The 18,490-nt window shown below is 41.2% G+C and overlaps 1 protein-coding gene across 5 annotated transcripts in view; it reads left to right on the top strand.

The window, feature by feature from the left end:
• The window catches only part of POLQ (DNA polymerase theta), a 54,360-nt gene extending 39,150 nt beyond the window's left edge, over nucleotides 1-15,210 (top strand). For 2 of the 5 annotated variants that reach the window (XM_014888873.2, XM_088159031.1), the window contains 10 exons: nucleotides 764-901; nucleotides 2,217-2,391; nucleotides 2,851-2,986; nucleotides 5,419-5,537; nucleotides 6,127-6,311; nucleotides 6,656-6,767; nucleotides 8,328-8,452; nucleotides 9,941-10,094; nucleotides 11,849-11,964; nucleotides 14,762-15,210. In XM_014888873.2, coding sequence (XP_014744359.2) covers nucleotides 764-901; nucleotides 2,217-2,391; nucleotides 2,851-2,986; nucleotides 5,419-5,537; nucleotides 6,127-6,311; nucleotides 6,656-6,767; nucleotides 8,328-8,452; nucleotides 9,941-10,094; nucleotides 11,849-11,964; nucleotides 14,762-14,875 — 1,374 coding nt within the window. In that variant the 3' untranslated portion in view covers nucleotides 14,876-15,210. Of the gene's footprint in view, nucleotides 1-763; nucleotides 902-2,216; nucleotides 2,392-2,850; nucleotides 2,987-5,418; nucleotides 5,538-6,126; nucleotides 6,312-6,655; nucleotides 6,768-8,327; nucleotides 8,453-9,940; nucleotides 10,095-11,848; nucleotides 11,965-12,355; nucleotides 12,451-14,761 lie in introns of all 5 variants that reach the window. The other 3 variants (XM_088159027.1, XM_088159029.1, XM_088159030.1) reach the window with 3 other exon arrangements.
• Nucleotides 15,211-18,490: the final 3,280 nt, after the last annotated feature.

The following is an 18,490-nucleotide window of genomic DNA, read 5'->3' as shown; positions in this document are numbered from 1 at the left end:
AAGTTTTGTCTGAAATGCTGTTTTCTGAACTACGGAAGCTTGTATCTCACGTGGAAATTTATTATGAGTCATGTAAAGTATCTTGTAATAAGTTAATGGAACTTTACCCTTCTAGTTTTGTGTCCGTGAGACTTCTGTACTACATAAATGGGCAAGAGAAAAGCTTTCAGTTCCCTTCTGCCAGCTATGAAATCGAAGACAATAGCTGCTAAGTAATGTATAGTGTATAATACTACATAGAAACATAATGTGAAAAATTAAGAGCTGTATTCTGTCATCAAATGAGCATATACTTAATTTTCTGTATTTTGGCAATTTGTTAGAAAAACTAATATTCTAGGTATTCTCTAAAAGGTATTTGTGACCCCCTTTTTCTCTGCCATTCATATTGTTCTGAAGCCTGCTCCCTGCTAGCACTTCTTTTTTTTACCGATGTTCTTCCCACTTTCAGTCATCTGAACATTATATTTTATTGCAGTTGACTGACAGTAATAACCTCACTTATTCGATGGAGTTAATTACCTTATCTAAAAGCATACCTCTGAATTTAAACTTAAAGTATTCAGAAAATGAGATTTTAAATTCGTAGTAATTAAAATGAGGAGGAATGACTTTGATGGCAGGGATCTTTAATCAGCTTTTTAATTATGTGAAACATTTGTACTATCCTTTGGCTGTAGTAAGCTGTTTAAGTGCTCAGTTGCTTTTGTTTTCTCCTGGGAGTAGTGTGTGGAAACTGATTTGACGTGCTGGCCTCTTTCAGGTGTTATTCCTGGAGCTGAAGTTGCCACAAAATGGAGATGTTAAAGTCCAAGGGAACAAGAAAACCTTGGGTTACACCAGAAGAGCAACTGCTAAAGGAAACAGGGTCAGACTAAGCAAGCAGTTCAGTACAACCAAGGTACAGTAAAATCTGTTTCTAGTCTGAAAAGAAATTTTAATTTCCTTTTGCTCTTCCAGTTACCACTGGAAATTCAAACTGGGTTCTACCTTCTCTGTTAGCAGAGTTAGTAACTCCTACTCTCCTAAAGCTCGAGTGCAGTGAGGACATGCCTATAAATAGCAGACTTCAATAAGAGTAAATCAGGCAGAATCTGATTTCCCAAATCATGTGCAAGACTAAAATAGCACAGTAATTTTGTAAAGCCAATAGGATAAGAATTTTTCCACATCAGTTTGAAAGATACTTAAATACCATGTTGACTAAATACAATGTTTTCTCTTCCTGCTACTATCAAATCTGTATTTTTTGCTTCAGAGAATTTGTCTTCAGAATGGCTAATCTGATGGTTTATCAAATTTAGTATATCAGAAGCTTGTATAATGTGAAGACTATTGACATTCTTGCCAGTTGATAAATATTGTGGACCTGCATTAGTACCAGCTGCCTCAGGCTAATGGGTGCCCTTGTGGGACAAGTGAAATTGGCAGATATATATGTTCCTGTTTTCAGGACTCATTAATCTGTGTTGTTTTCCTAGTTTCTCCTTGTTCAGTGTAGTCTGTACTTGGAAGACAAATATTGATTTCTGGAACTCAAGTGGCAGTGAAGACATTGGGTGCAGTGGTGGTGGCAGAGCAGGGAGCAAGAAACAAAGGGAGGATTTCCTCCTTTTGTGATGTGAAGGCATGAGGCTGCAGCTGTCTGTGGCACACAAAAAAATGTTATTTTGAGAAATGTTTGCATTCCATCGTCTTTTGAAATTCTTGTTAGTTCCTTCATATTTCTGATTAAACTGAAATGATTTGATTGCTATTGATGAGCTTTGTCTTTCAAGGAGTGTGGTAAAGGGCTTCACTTGGTGTTCCTAGTCTACAGATAGGAGAGAGCAGGGATGAAAATATGCAAGAATATGGAGAAGCATTAACGCTGGACAAGAGGAGACAATATAGGGGACCTGTGGCAAGTGATGCTTTATTTCATCATTTCACGTGGTTTAGTGGTTGGTGTAGATTAAGAGTGATGACGAAGGTGCAGAAGTCCAAAGAGAAGTGATTGTCTTCTCGTGGGTAATAAAACTGCAGCTATGTCAGGTGGTGCTTTCATTACCCAGATGTAGGTGGTATAAGTGGAGAGGATATCAATTTAATTTTAAGGCAGTGACACTGGAAGCTCACTGTGGGTGAAGGAGCCACTTTATCCTGCAGAACTGCAAAAACTTTTAAAATAAAGTTTTAAAGGCTGTTGATTAGTTGTTCCCTTTTTTTCCCACAAGGATGTTTTGGAGAAATTAAAGACGCTTCACCCATTGCCAGGGCTGATACTGGAATGGAGGAGGATCAACAACGCCATAACTAAAGTGGTGTTTCCACTGCAGAGGGAGAAGCGATTGAATTCTGCATTGGGAATGGAAAGGATATATCCAGTTTCACAGACTCACACAGCTACAGGTGAACAAATGTGTGCTAATGCCTCTGGTCTTGCTGTTTATTTGTCTTTTTGTATGTGTGTGCACCTTTTCTAAGAGGAAAAGATAGGAAGTCAATCCTGTGCTCTGCTTCAGCCAAACAAAGATACTGACATATACCTGCCTTAAAAAAACAGATGTGTTTAAAATTGCTTTTGTATTCACTGAGCAGTATTATTAATTTCTTGCATATATTGCCATGTAAATCTCTGACTCCAGAACAGGTTCTGGTTTTGGGAGTTTCTTATTAGTGATACAGAAACGGGGAACCATCACAAGGCCATTAAACACAAATTACTTTTCCTTTTAAATTTTTTTTTCAGTGGTCGTGTCCTCTCACTCTTCTGCCCATTGTATTTTGGAGATACGGTGTGTGCAGCTGTATTGAGCTAGGGAGACACCTTTTGGACCCTTCCTTAGTTCTGCCTTTCCTTCCTTTCAGGTCGAGTAACCTTCACAGAGCCAAATATCCAGAATGTGCCAAGAGATTTTGAGATCGAAATGCCGACTGTGGTTGAAGAAAGCCCACCTTCCCAAGCCCGTGGAAATGTTAATTCTAGTGCTGCTTTAGGGGTCAGGTAGGAGGATCTTGACAAAGCTTGTGTCTAATCTTAATGTGGTCGGGTTGTCAAATTTCTCTTTTCTGACTTCACCTGTGGCTGCTGTTGTGTCAGTGTGACTTGTTATTCGGTGTTTCTCTTACAGGGGAATAAATACCTAAAAATCAGTCATACACGAAAGACATAATTATGCTAACAGCATGTGGTTTCATGTAGCTATTTGCTTTCTTTTTGACGTTCTTTATGAAACCCTTCAGTGAGATTAGTGTTATGTTCCCAGCTGTTGGACGGAAAGCCTGAGTGTGAAAATAACTAAACTGAAGTTAGGTTTGACTTGCTAAGAACTACTCTGAAAGAGGATAGAATATTGTGGAAGAAGCAGAAGAAAATTCATTTCTTTTATGCTGTGCAGCTCCCTTTGTAAGGGAACAGGGTGAACATATTTTTCATTCTTTGTTAATAATTTAATTTCTGATCGTGACCTGCAGAAACTACCATGTAGCAGAGCAAGATTTCTAAATTTGGTTTCTCTTAACCAAATACCCTGTTTTCTATGATTCTACAATTCTACTTTGACAGCATTACATAATAGTGCCTAAACAGTTGTGTGGAAGTCTATGAAACACTAAGGTCAATCTTTTAGCATGTCTGTTGTGAGCTTTGAGGCTTCCTGATGTTTTTCTGCCCTTTCAGTTTCTCTTTCCATTCAGGTTCTTGTCCCAGTTGTATCACCTGAGAGACTTTTCTAAACTTTTTTCTCCACAGCAAGATGTGAGAAATTTGAGAAGATTTTTACTTCTTCTATCTGGCACCTGCTAAACACCATGTATTTAACACCCTTGTGCCTTGGGAAGGGAACTCAGGAGTAGAAGGATGTTGTCCATCTCTCCTCAGAAGAACCAGGCATAGCTGTGGAGACAGGAATGTCGTCCTGAGATAAAACTGTGGCAGTGCTCAGGCTTGCAGCAGCTTTTCAGTATGGCTGGGGAGTGTGCTGGTTTCTTGAAAGTCTTCCCTGTAGAGAAGAGGCCATCAAAGGACTGGAGTGCCTGCCAGACTTTGAGAGGTCTGTTTCTCAGGCTGGCTTTTCCTACATGTTCCTTCATTCCTTAGTTAAGCAGCCACTGTGTTAGGAAGATGGGCAATCCTAAAGGCACAGAAATGACTGCTAGCACAAAAGAAATTGCTATCCAGCCAAGTCTGATTGGCCTTCCAGACTTTGGTCCAAACTGTCTATTATCTTACTAACTACTATTGCTACTCTTTCCTCCTGTTGTAAGAAGCTTCTGACTAAAGGAATGCAGCTAAATTAGGTCATTGTATAAAGCCCTTACACATTTAACTAAACTGAGGACCTATGCTGAACAGTGTGATTTTCTGCATTAGCCAGACATGCAATTGTCCCTCACCTTTATTTCTTTTGAAAATTTATTTATCTGATTTTTGTGCTTTCATCTCATTGATCCCTACCATTGCTGAAAAGCCAATATTTAAGAAGAAAAGGAAGTGCCCAAGGGAGAGCATGATGTTTTTTCTGTGCTCTGCTGAAACTAGTCTTGATCTCAGAGATCATTTTGGTAAAGAATTTGTTCAGATCCCTGATCCAGACATCAAGGACTTATAAAGGCTTTTTACCTTCCAGTGAAGAGCCCACTAGACTGTCTGGTAGACTGGTGTTCACAGGAGAATGTGATGTGAATGACATGAGAATGTCAGAGCTGTGCACTGTTCAGTGGATATGCTCATGGATAAAATTCCATCTGCAGCTACAAATGACTTGGTGAGACAGGACACCTAAGCCAGCCCTGAGAGGATGCAGAATATGTGGGTGACGCTGTAAACTTGTGGCCTGTCAGAAAAGAAAATCGAGCAGCTTTGGGGCAATTTTTCCCTCAGTCTCTAGGGAGGAAATGTTGAGTGTGTTACGAGCGCCTCTTCCACAATTTCTGCTCTGTTTTTACAGGCTTACTTGTAAATGTGTATGTGTGTGCAGTAATGAGGGTGATGTTGGAGGGGGAAATTTTTCTGCCTCTGGGCTGGTGTATGCATTCTGCAGAGGAGAATGATGTTGAGAGACTTGGTACTCAAGGTGGAGTGTTGAATTTTTAGGATTCCTGTGACTTTGTTGTCTTTCTGGAATAAGCTCATCACAGATCTGGGGCCATTCATCTTACCTGTTTTAGAGCAAAATTATCCAATTTCTGAACTGAATCCTGAATGTACTAGGAAGATTTCTTCCTAAATCTTTTCGGAATCAATAAATCCCTTTTAGGTGTTTATGTGGTCTCTGTCCAGTTCCTCTATGGTCAAATTTGGGTATGGATTGTCCAGAAAAATGGAATAGAGGCCAATGTCTGACTTGCTTTCATTGTTCCGTTGTGGTAAAAACTATTATTCATCTCTCGGTATTTTAGAAATTGGTGAAGGGCAGTCATTTTTTTTCTCCACAGATGCAGAAAGCATTTCAGTATTTTGCCTAATGAGCTAAAGGGTCAAGCTGCAAACAGATCTGAAGAAAGACGAATACCATTTTCTGTTAGCATGAGGCATGCTTTTGTTCCTTTCCCAGGTAATGCCCGGGTCCTGCTCTGGAATTGTTAAGTATATGGTTAACAAAATATCCTAGCTATAATGGAGGTTTAAGAAAGAATTGATAACAGTATATATGTGTCTAAGCAGCCTACTTGGAAAACTAGTGCAGTAGTTAGCATGCCTTCAAAATTATTCACACAACTGTAGAAGAGAGGGATTCAGTTGGGCAAAGTATTCAAATGATATCATTCACATGTTCACACTTTCATTTCCTGTTTAAGAATACATATTCTTTAAAGAGGTAGCTAAGGCAGCTCTTAATACACAAATTGTACTCTACCTAGTGCTCTTTCTATCCAAATGTCAGTTCTCACATTGCTTGCTCTGTCTTAGACACCTGGAAATATATGTTTATGTGTTTTTGATGGATTCTAAATGTGACTAGATGTAAAGCAGGCAGGCCTAAGCATTGGGGAAACAGGCAAGAATTTGTCTTGATAGAAATTGCTGTGAAAAACTCTCAGAGCAGAAGATAAAGAATGGGTTCAGTCCTTCTTGCTGGCAAGTTGGATGGAATATTGGAGTAATTTATGAAATAATGCTTTCTGATAACTTCTTGACTTCAGGTGGCTTAATCTTGGCTGCTGATTACTCTCAGCTGGAACTGAGGATCCTTGCTCATTTGTCTTGCGACTGTCACCTCATTCAAGCTTTGAATGGTGGTACTGATGTATTTAAGAGCATCGCAGCAGAATGGAAAATGATTGATCCCAAAGCTGTTGGAGACAGGACCAGGCAACAAGCTAAGCAGGTAATTTTAGGAAAAAAAAATCAATAGCAGCTTTCTGGGCAGGAAGGTTCAGTGTTCAACACATTGTAGTAATGCTTTTCTGTTTGAATTCGGCCATGATTGTTCAGTAGTTGCTTTGTCTGTCCTCCCACTCTCAGTACGCTGCAACTGGAGCTGTCGGGGTTTTGGGGGACGAGGGTGGAGAAAAGCAGCATGAATGGCTTGGACTCAGAGGGGGTCTCTCTTCTTGCATACTTGCCCTTGTTTCCATACACGTATCTTCCAGTGAATCACATTTTGTTTTGTCTCTGCTTTCTCTGCATGGCTAACAAACGGTTGCAATTCTTCACCCTTTCCTCTGGCAGATTTGCTATGGAATCATCTATGGAATAGGAGCAAAATCTTTAGGTGAGCAGATGGGAATTGATGAAAATGAAGCTGCCAATTATATTGAATCCTTCAAATCAAGATACACAGGTTTGGATATGGCTGTTTGGGAGCTGGGTGGTGGTGGTTGTTTTTAATCCCTTCTCTCCATGTCTCTTCAAATCCTAAATTTGTCTCAACCTACTACTCTTATTTCTTGAAAATGCTTTTCATTTTGCAAATGTCCAGTGCATGAATGCAGCAGTTTGATACTCTGTAATGTTTTACTCTACTCTCTGGTTTTATTCACCTTTAAGACTTTGTTCTGTACTTATTACAATTTTTTTTGTTATTTTAATTAATTAATAAACCCTGAGGAGTTATTTTAAAGCTCTTAAGTTTCTGAATGAGAAACATGCTTTTCCTTATTAAAACATACAGCTTCAAATAATATGCTGTGACAACTTTGGACCATGCTTCTTATAATTTTTAATTATAACCATTTCTTTCTTCTGCTTTTGTCTTCTGCTTTCATGGAGTTTTAACTGTTTTACGTATTACCCTTTAATTTTTATCCAGCTGCTCAGAGTAGCTCTCCCATGTTCTGTAAAAAGGCATGGTTGTGTTTCTAAGAAGCATGTTAATTTTTAGGAAAGCTGCAGAGAGAGCTGCAATCAGAAAAAGAATGGAGGGCAAATGGGACAAGAAGCAGCTAGCTCTAATCATAGGACTTGAAAATGAGCTGGAAAACTGTGTTCTGAAGATTTAGGGTTTGTTTCTTTAGGACACAGATGCAGAGAAATGGTTTTCTGTTAAGATTCTGTTTAGTCTTCATTAATTTCTGAATAATCTCTCCTTCATGACCATTAGGAATGACTTCCTGCTTCATCTCTCGGTACATGTGTGTGCATACAAACTGCAGCGTACCTTATATTGTAACTTCACTTCTCATGGATTTTCACTTGCTGTGTGTTGCCAGGCTGACTGTTAAATGACATACCTAATGAATTGACTTATGCTGTCAGTCTTGATTTTGAATTTTCCGTTTTGTATTTTCCATGTAAACATGGAAAGAAGCTGTCTGAAGTTGACTTTTCCCACTTTAGTACAGTTGTTACCTCCACTTGCAGTGCAAGTTCACTCTTCCCTGTCTCGCCTTTCTTTGACCTAAGTTTCTTTTTAACACTCCTGGCGGATTTGCTCCTTCCCTTGCAAAGTGCAGGTGGGTGATTTTCTTTCGTCCTAGAATCTGAAGAGACACAGCCTTAAGTCAGTCAGCCTGAGGCATCAAGGGCTCTGGCTTCTGCTTTCAATTTGCTCCCTCCCTACTACTTGTCTTTCCAGTGCTGGTCCAGGTTCTGACCTCTCCATTATCAACAACACACGTATGACCCTCTGTGCCTGGGCACTGTGCAGGATGCACTTCCTACCTCCCTGTGCACAGCCAGATATCCTGACACTATGCACTCTCTTCCACCTTAAAAGTCTTAAAAAGTTTTGCAGCAGAGCTGAATGAGTGATCATGTGCCTTTGTCCACTGATGGGGTCTGGGAAATTTAAGAGATTTGCTCTGTGCTGCTTGGCTGCCCCAGACTGCTTTCAGTGACCCCACTGAGAAGTCAGTACAGAACATCAGCTGTATTACAAAAAACTTTCTCTCTCCTTTCACAGGGGTTCAGAAATTCTTGAGGGAGACAGTGCAGAGCTGCAGAAGGGATGGGTTTGTGCAGACCATCCTGGGGAGACGGCGATACCTGCCAGCTATCAAAGACCCAAATCCCTACAGTAAAGCTCATGTATGTCCAGTGCTATGCCTTTTAAAATTATTTTTTTAGTTGTTTTTTCTTAATATCAGATTTCTTTGCGTAGCCATGTCTGCAGTTTTGCAAGGTTTGTGAGCCATCATAGTCATGACCTTTCACTTCTTGTTTAGTTCATTGTTCCCTCAGTCATTCTCTGAATAACAGAGTTTTTGTCATGGCCTGTTTGACGTAAGTCTTCTGTGACTGGGTGTGCAGCTGTCATCACTGTGCTAACATCAGAACTCCTACGCTGGAGCTGGAGTGAATAATTCATTGAAATCAATGACATAATTTGAAAAAGCCTCCACGTAGGGGTGCACTTTAACTCTTCAGGCTGAGTTGCTCCCACTCAGCAGCGTTTGTGTGTTAAATGATATCAGCGCTTGAACAAGAAAGGGAATTTAAGGCCTGTGTTTTTGGGTATTTGTTCTTTTTCTTATTTTCCCTGAAAGGAAAATTGTTTTAACTTCTTAGATAAATATTTACTTAGTACACACCTTTGCACTAGCTTGATTTTTTTTTTTCCAGGTCATTTTGGACACTTGTGCCATAGACTTTACTTCAGTAAGAGTAGATTGACTCCCTAGGGAAGCATTATACTTCCCACTTCAGTAGTAAGCTGGCTCAGGTTGTGTGGAATTAAAGACTAGAGTAGAAGAGGGAGGATGTGGGGGAGTTTGTGCTCCAAATAAGTTGACAGAGAAATAAGGAGGCTTTCAAAAAAACTTTTGAAAATAATGGACAATTTGATCTGAAAAATTCTTCAGCAGGATGCATTGTAGATGCATCTTTGTTCAAATTTAGTCTTTAAAATAATTTAGTCTTTAAAATTTAATCTCTAAAATAATATTAAAGACCAGTTAATGAATTATCTTCACTTTCATTTCAGCATCCTTGTAATTCTTTGCACATGTTTCAGCTCTAAACAAAGAATGAAGAAATTTGAATAGTTTTCTTGTCTGAGAAGGAGATTAGTAGAGAAGTTGCTTGTGTTAAAAAAAAATGGTGGTCTGATGTGTTTTTGCACAGCTGTAGTGCTCTGACAGTTCAGGATTTAGTGTGGCAGACCTGATTGTTAGTCCATGAAGTCCAGTTTCTTGCCTTTGGTTGTCCATCTCTTATGGCTTTGAAGATAGGAAGAAGTGTCTTGTGGTGCTTGGATTAACTGAGATTTTTCCTCTCCCCTTGAAACTGTTACCATGGGTATATGCTTCTCCTTCTTGTGGATTGTCACTCTTGCAGGCTATTACTCCTTATATTCATTAATTTTAAACTTTTGGAATTTTCTCAGGAGCCTGTAGAAATTCTGTGTTTGAAGCTAGTCTATAATGTATCTTTCAGGCAGATAGAAAAAACTCTTTATTTGGAATTTTTATTCTGTGTATATTTGGCCACGTATTTATTATTTTTAATTAAGTGCATTTGACATGTTGGATTTGATTTTTTGGGGGGTGAGATCTGAGAACAACTCTCTCTGTTCAGGCAGAGCGCCAGGCTGTGAATACAACTGTTCAGGGATCTGCTGCAGATATTGTCAAAACAGCCACTGTGAATATTCAGAGACGCCTGGAAGCTTTCTCATCTGTGATCAAGTCCCATGGTCATCTGGAGAGCTCTGTCCCAAGAGATAAGACTGGTATGGTTGCCTCTTCTTTGCACACTGGAGCAAAATTTTCAGTGTTACTAATGTAAACTTAAAAAAAAAAAATCCTGAGAAAAGTTAGTGCATTTGGGCCTGGCTAGAGGGGGGCAAGTTTTATTTCCTGACAGTGGAAAGTCTGTGTTTAAGGGGAAAAAAAGTCATCAGAAAGGAGGAGGAAGAATGTCTGCTCAACAAACTAAAGCAAATGTGACCAGAACAGACACCTCAAATACTTCGGAGAAGATCTTGCAAAGGTTGGCAGCGAGAATTCATGTGTGATATGGTCTGTGAAGGCACCACAGAATTGTTCAGGAGTGGGAAGGAGGTACTGAGCAGACACTGGCTTCAGAGGCAGTGAAAAAATTGAGCAAGATGACTTCTGGTTCCAAAAATACATTTTTTTGGTTAGAATTAAGTCTGGAATTTGTTGGCTGGAATTTGACGTACAGAGACTTCACAAGCGTGTTACATGAAGCATTTATCAGCATAAGTTTTTTCTGACTGCAGATAGCAAAGCTGTGCTGGGATGCTCATTCCCAGAAGAATGCCACAAAGACTTTTTTTAGCTTAATGTAGATGGTGTTTTGTTCATCAGGTGTATTTTAGAAAGACTACTTAAGAAATGGAGAGCTATATTTCTTTGATAGTTCTTATGCTTCAATTGAAACATGAAGCTGTCTTAATATCAAGAGTCTGTTTTGGAAATGAAATAATAATTGCCAAATCTCTAAAAATGTGTTAGGGTGTTTATTTTGGAGAGACCCGATTCAGAGGTCAGCTATGAGTAGAAGGCATGTTTTTGGCAGAGCTTCCCACCCCTCCTAGGAGCAGAAGTTACTGACCTTTGGCCAGTGTAATTGTAGGGAGGTGAGTAGATGCATTGATGACAGTTTCCCCCTGCTCTGCTACTGAGTGTTTCAAGAACTGGAAGGAATTCTTTTTCAGCAAGTTAGAAATGCCTGTGCCATCAGAGGAGCATCCTGCATCATGTGGCTCCTTCAACATTGCTGCTTCAGTGTGAGGCTTGTGTGAGGAACTGATGATGGCTTGAAAATCTTTCTGTGAACTCAAGTCCTCCTGTTAGCTAACCTGAGAAATAAATAACTTTTGAGTCTCTGTGTGTGAGGTTGTGTTTGTTTATTTTAAGACACCAACAGCTTTTACTGTGAAAAGGCATGTTTGATTTTTTGTCAGGGAAGGCCCACGAGGATCTTGGTTTTTGTCAGCTGCTTACTTGTTTATTCAATAACTGCTCTTTTTTTCCTTCCTCAGTTCTACTCAGGAGCTACAGTTTCAGAAACTGCAGTTTTCAGGTGGCTGACTACTTTCTTAAACTAGCCATTAAAATATTTCTGGAAGATAGGCAGAATCCTAATTCATTGCCAGAGAGAATGTTGTAAACCAGCTTCTGATTAAACTTTGCATGATTTTGTTTAAAATTTACTTTCAAAACAGATGGTTCAGGAGACACAACTGTCTCTTGCTTCTGTTCTGATTAATATCTTTATAATGTAAGGCTGAAATGTATATATCTAAAATACTTTTCATTAACATTTTTTCCCTCAGTAGCTGTACAAATATTAATAGAATAGCCAGGATTTGTGGTTTTGCCCATAGGCATGAGCTTTTTAATTTTTCAATGTCCTCACGTTCTTTTTTTCAGCATTAGGAATATGCAAAGGTTTTTGAAACAAGAAACACACTTTTGTGTGATGGTGCCTAACAAACTCTGCTCTTCACGTGTGTAGGAAGGCTGTTGAGGAGGAGAAACGCAGGGATGTTACATCCCATCAGGGGAGGCTTCTTTGTCCTGCAGCTGCACGATGAGCTCCTCTATGAAGTTGCAGAGGACGATGTCATCCAGGTATAGCCCTGCAATTCCTCTTTCAGCTCTACTATGTTACAAGTCTTCCTTTTAGGAGCTCACATTCTCTTCCCTGGATCCCCCCTCCCTGGATGCTGAAAGGTCTGTGAAAACAAAGCTCAGTTGGATGAAAAAAACATGTTTGCATGCTTGATCCCTTGATTTTTGGATTTAAGCCATCCCCATGGCTGAAGTTCTTTTTTAGTGTGTGCTTTATTGCTTATAACAGCAGTTCTTCTCTATGAGGCTTGATGAGCGAAGTGGCTTAGCATTGTTGACAGGTGTAGGGGGAAGTATTTCCTCACCTGGAGATATTTTTGCTTCCCTGCTTATGCTCTGGTGCCTAACTCAGAACATGTATTATAACAGCTGTGGTTTGTACTCTTTGCAGAGAAATGAGGATTCTATCCTTTTGGTACTCATTTCCTCCTTCCCTACCTTACTTGTTTTCCTGGTAGGAGCATTGTGGTGCTGGTTGGCAGCAGGGTAGGTACAAGGAATGTGCTCTGTGGTTTTTAAGTCCCCTTAATGTCTATGTGTATGTGCTCTTCCTCCCTGAAGGCACTCCTGGGCCTGGCACAGAGGAGTCTGTGTGGCAGCTCTCAGAGGCAGGTGTTTGAGCTGGATATTGGCAGCTCAGTGTTTCCCAAGTCCTGAACATGAACACAAGGAAGCTCCCAGGCCATGCTTCCATATCTTGGGGTGCCTTTCTTCCACTTCTGCACAGGCTCATTGCTAATGACAAAAGGTCGTCTCCTGATGGCAAGCAGTAACTCCTAGTCTGACAGAGCTTTCAGCACTGCTGACTGGCCTGAGCATGCATGTATATATTAATAAATATGAACTAATAAAAATATCAATAATATAAATGAGTATATTTATTAATAATATAGATATGTTCATGTAAATAAAAACAAAAGGTTTGATATTTTTGTCTTGAATCTCAGCTCGAGCTTTTTCTCATTTTGCCAGCTTTGTTCAGACATCTGCTGCTTCAATCTAGGCAGGCTGCTTTTGAGGCGAAAAGGCTCCTAATATTCTTCCTGTAGAAGACTGAAATCCCCTGAGCATATGCTTTAACATCTTTAGATACTGACTCCAGTTTATCAGGTGTTCCCAGGAGAACTGAAGACAAGTGAATGGATTTGCTAGTTATTTATTGTATTCTATTTGTTTCATTAACTACCTCAACTTCAAGAGCAATTATTACCTGCTTTTCTAACTTCCTTCAGATATATTTTTCCATAGATTTTTCTGGGCAGTTGATTAAACCAGCAGGCTTTCCTGTCTCACCTGCAGCACAGCTGCTGTCCCTGGTTCTAGGTGCAGAGACCTAGTCAGATTTTCTTTACTGGTGCCATGTGCTGGACTTGTGACCATTCTTAGAGAATCTCCTTCTGTATGGTTCATGTTTCTTTTGATCTGCTGTGCCCCAAATTTGGTCAAGGCTGGAGTGGTTTAAAGAGTGGAAAATGGATTTGTGTGTCATGCCAGCAACATTTTTTAGGTTCCAGAATTTTCATTTTCTTGTTTTCTCACAGCAGTGTGCCTTGCTTAGGCCCTGTTCAGTTGTCAATCTCTCATAACCCATTTTTTTCATGCCCAGGCAGTTGTTTTGCATCCTATTTTTGAACAGTAGATTATTTCTGTCCTAATTCTCTACCCTGCTTCTTTCTACTCTGTACTCATCTGTGCTGAATTGCCTCCTATTTCAAAGCATTTTTCTAAGTTATCAAGATCATTTTGAAATGCAGTATGCAGGGGCATAGGGGTTTGGAAGACATCTTCCCCTAGTTCTTCATGCAGTTGTAGACTTGTGCTCTGAACTCCTCAAATCCCCTCCTCCATTCCTCAGCAAAAACTATGGAGGAATTTCTATGGTGGCTACCTGTGAGGAAATTATGAAAACACATAGAAGGGTCAGACAGATTGAATAGCTCCTCTGGTGCCAGGGTGGCTTCTACCTGAGCTGAGGAGTCACTGTAATTCCAAAGCCTTTTTTCACTCTGCTGTGGAGAGGTTCGTGGGATGAATGTGGATTGAAAGATTCATTCAAATAAGCAATCCCAGACGGTCTGCATAGGTCTTGGGGGAGAAAAGAGAGTACCTTTGTCCAGGGCAGGTTTTTACAGTCAGGAGAAAAAAAAATCCAGTCTCTTGTAATCCAAACAGCTGCAGAAATGTGTAATTTCTGGTCTCCTAATTGTGAATTGAAATGAGTGTTTTCTTAGGAATACTTCTGGAGAGCAGAGAACAATTACCTCATCTGTTTACTAGAGGGCAGAAGTTACCTTAACTAAATAGTTAGGGGGAACCTGGCAGTATTTGTAGCACCCATATGGTATGTGACCTGCTTTCCCAGAGGTTTATAATTTGTGTTTCACAGAGTGCTTTTCAAGCTGGCACAACATGGAGGAGCCACTGTTCTTTGCTTTGTCTTTCTTTCAGTACACTGAAGTTTTCAGAACAGACTCCACGAAACACTTAAGAGTTATGCAACTGAGTGAAAGATGAGACTCTTCAGGACACCCAAGTGTTTAACAGAAAGTTAATCTTCGTCCCTTCTTAAAAACTGCATAACCTGTCACAGCTCTGTGCTGCATAAAATCTAACTGGATTTATACAGTTTCTCCATTCATAAACACTAATCAGGATTTGGTTGCATTCCCATTGGTGGTAACTCAGTGCAAGTAAATGCAGGACAGGAATTCCAGGTGTCTGTCTGCCCCAGCTATTAACAGAAATCTAGAGCATTGAAGATGTGTGTGTGTGTCTGATGCCTGATGTTTTCTCCTAGGTTGCTCAGATTGTGAAACATGAGATGGAAAATGCCATCAAACTCTCTGTGAAACTGAATGTTAGAGTGAAAATTGGCCCCAGCTGGGGAGACCTGCAGGACCTGGAGCTGTGACAATGTTGTGCGACTTTCCCATGCATGGGAAGGCAGAAGGCACCATGGACTGGGCAGGGCGAGGGCCTGTGATCACCTGCTGGCAGTGTGATCCTCCTGGGCTGTATTTCTACTGGCAAGGTACCAAACTGCCTCTGAAACATGTGGTGGAAGCTGGTATGAACTCACCGAGCACTGAAACGTGTTTACAGAACTGTGAAATTATTGTTAAAAGAAGGATATTTAAATAAATTCTGTTAAAGTGTGCTTGATCTTGTACAAACCCCCAAAGCCTAATGAATTTATTATGTATGAAATTATCTGGATTGCATTATTAAAACAAGGTGCAAACATAATTTGACAGTGCCTAATTTTCTAGGGCAAAAAAAGTCATTGATTGCACTTGATGTAAAACTTTGCAAGCCTCTCCCAGGATTATCTTTTACTGGATTCTGCTAATGACACTCAGGTGCTGAAGTGGCTTTACAGTTGGCTGGATTTCTCACTGAGCAGCTTTGCAGCATTCACAGTGTGTGGAACCTGTGCTTGGTTGGTCTCTGACTTTTAGGAAAGCATTTTGGCGACTGACTGCTGTAATTCATCCTACTGCTACCTTGCAAACTGGACTCAAGAGGGATATTGTTTGGAGTCTCTTACAGTTAGTACAAAATCACCAGTAAAAATATTTTAAAGAACAAAGCTCAGTGTATTGGTTAAAAACTTCATGGCAATGCATATTTTTGTGAAGAAGAAAACTATTTCATTCTGGCCTGCTGACATGGCAGCCTTGCTGGTGTTTGAGGTCTGGTGTGTTTGAGAGGAGTCACTACATTGTGGTGGGTGACCTGTGGCTCTTCATTCAGAGATTGTTCTCCTAAGGAAGCCTCACACTTGCCTGTTGGCAGCCCCACTAAAACCTGCTCAGATTTCTCCCATTCTTTGCCTCAGTGCCTTTGGCTCTGACATTGATCAGGCAGAAAGTTTTCCTGGGAGTTTGGGCTCGTCAAGCTGAGCCAGGATCAGATCCTTCAAAAGAAAGGGGCAAGGAAAGAGCTTGCAGGGATTTAATCTGCCACTATTTGGCATTGCTCTCCCCACTAATACCTTCTGGTCTGGCTAAATCTCACATCACAAGTTTTCATTTCCCTTCCAGACAGTTGTGATGGTTACAAAAGTTCAGCTGCTTTTGTTAACTTCACACAATGCCTGACCTTGAATTCTGTCATTTTCATTGTATAGCTCTTGTATTTTACAAGAAAGGGAGGACAAGTGCCTCCCATCATCTTCCTTATGCCTCTAATTATTGTATTATGTCTTTTTTCTGCAGTTCCTTCCTAATGTAATCTATCTCCATCTTTCCATTCTTGCCTCCTGTGAGAAGTTTTCAAGTCACAAATTACCCTTTCATTTCTGAACTTCTGCTGGGTCCTTTTTAAGCAGTGTACTTTTGAAGTTGCTTTTTCAGCCTGCTCTGAGAGGATGCATTCTTGGCTTTCAGCAGCCTGAGAGGGGGCTCGAGATTGTTAACTTCAAATGCAGCACTTTTGGCAGGGCCATTGTCCTGACATCAGAAGTAGCCAGCACCGACGGCTGGAGAACACAGGGAGCGTTCAAAGATGCTAAGCAGGCCTCCTTACAAAAGGCTGTATCCCGGACTCTGATCCACCACCTGCCTCTTGAGCAGCAAAACAGACACGTGGTACCTGAGCTGGAGCCTCAGATAAGGCTGCCTTGACTGCCCTTCTCAGCACCGTCTTGGCTTTCTTTCCTGTTCCATATTCCACCTTACACTGAGATTTTTTTGTTTTCTTCCTGCCTGCTCTATGCCATGGCTTTCTATGACATCTGTCACCTGATGGTTGAGCTCTTTATCCACGGCATTGTCTTTTTTTTACTTTATTAAAGCTTTTGTTATTAACAAATCCGAGCCTCGGCACCCTGATGCCTGGCCATTTGTGTTCTCTGCCTGTGAAGAGGTTGGCTTGGACTCATTATCAATTCACATGGCCTAATGATTTCCTGTCCTAGGTGTCCTGCAGTGACACACCTGTGCCTCACTGGGGCTGCTGTCATTTGGGCTGCTTGTTCTTTGGCACATTACAGTATTTCCCTCTCAGACACTGCCTTCAGAATTTCCAAATGATGGATCTCATACATATTTCTCAGCAAGCTCTCTAGAAGGGGGTGATGCTAATCAGTAAGGGGATTAACATGTACCCAAACTTATTTTAACTAACAAACTCGATGGGTTCATTTTAATAAAGCAGTAATTTGGAGCAAATGAGAAGATAAGAGATAGCCACTGTGGTGGCTATCTTGAGTCGTGTTACTAGGACTGGCTCTGCACTGTTTTCTGATTGGTGCTATTTACATTCCTCAATTCTGATTACACTTTTAACTCTTAGTGAGACTGAGCAGTGGAAGCAGAAGAGGGCTAAGTCAGGTAAGCAGAGGCACTGTCCAGACCTGCAGAAAAGGGTTTATGTTATTTTCTGAAGGTGGTAAGAAGGAGCTTGGACCTGATAACCAGAGTGCAGATTAGTCTCAGTCTCTGTGTAGTCAGCATGGGATGCATCTGGTAGTGTTTGTCCCCCAGCGTGTTTATGTATTCCTCTCTTGACAGCCCATTCCAGCCTCCTGTCAGCTGGCACAGCCTGACACAAGGACAAATGAATGCTGCAGAAGGGGTAAGAGTTCTGTCTGTTACAACTGCTGACAGCCTTGTCCCTTGGTGCACACAGAATTCCTACTGCAGCCCAGCCCTGCACAGCCCCTGCCTGACTTCTGCACCAGCAGGGATGTGTCTGCTGGTCAAAAGAAATCCCGTTGGGATGCAGTCTTGGCGCTCAGCTGTGGTCATTGGGAGTACCTTGTCTTCACGTGACGGGAACCTTTGTGACCCAGCTCCTCACTGGGAGAGCCTGTCCCCTGGGGCTGCTGAGTAGCCCTGGTCTGGTTGGTTCCCATCTGCTTTCTGCTCAAAATGACTCAAATTTGCATTCTGCTGGCTAGTGCTGTGGGGCAGAAGTTGCCCAGACTTGGTAGCAGAAACTCACACCTTTGGTGTTTCCTGCAACCTCTTGGTCCTTTTCCTCACATGCCGACCACAAGCTTGTTTAGCCTTGGTTTTTCTGCTGCAGCTTTCCTTTTCTCCCTGGCTACTGGAAGTGGTGACAGGAAGGTGACAAATAATGACACTGGTAATCTGATCTGGTATGGTCCTTTTGCCTTTCTCCCATGCTGCTCACATTTCATCAAGAGAGTTGTACATAGCTGGCAAGAGGGAGATGGGAGCTCAGCACCTTTGGCTGACATTTTGAGCTTTTGCTGGCAGAGCAATTCAGAGGAGCTGTTGGGAAGAGCCCTTACACTGAGCTTGCTTCTGCCCTTCCAAGAGCTCAGTGGCTCTTGGCTGTGGGTGGCTGTGTTCGCTCTGAAGTGGGAGTGATGGAATCGGCTGGTAGCCCGGGTCCAAGGCTGGTAACATTCCCTAGGGGGTGGTATGGCAGTTAGGATCTCCATGTGAGCTTGCTGCAGTGGAACATGTGAACACCATGGGTTCTGTCCTGGCTGGAGCTGCTGGAGGAAGGGAGCAATTTTTGTATTCCTGAATGAGAAGTGTAAACTCCAACCAAG

This window comes from Sturnus vulgaris, chromosome 2 (assembly GCF_052056855.1).
Source record: "Sturnus vulgaris isolate bStuVul1 chromosome 2, bStuVul1.hap1, whole genome shotgun sequence".
Lineage (NCBI taxonomy): Eukaryota > Metazoa > Chordata > Aves > Passeriformes > Sturnidae > Sturnus > Sturnus vulgaris.
This window is presented reverse-complemented; position numbering and strand designations above follow the sequence as displayed.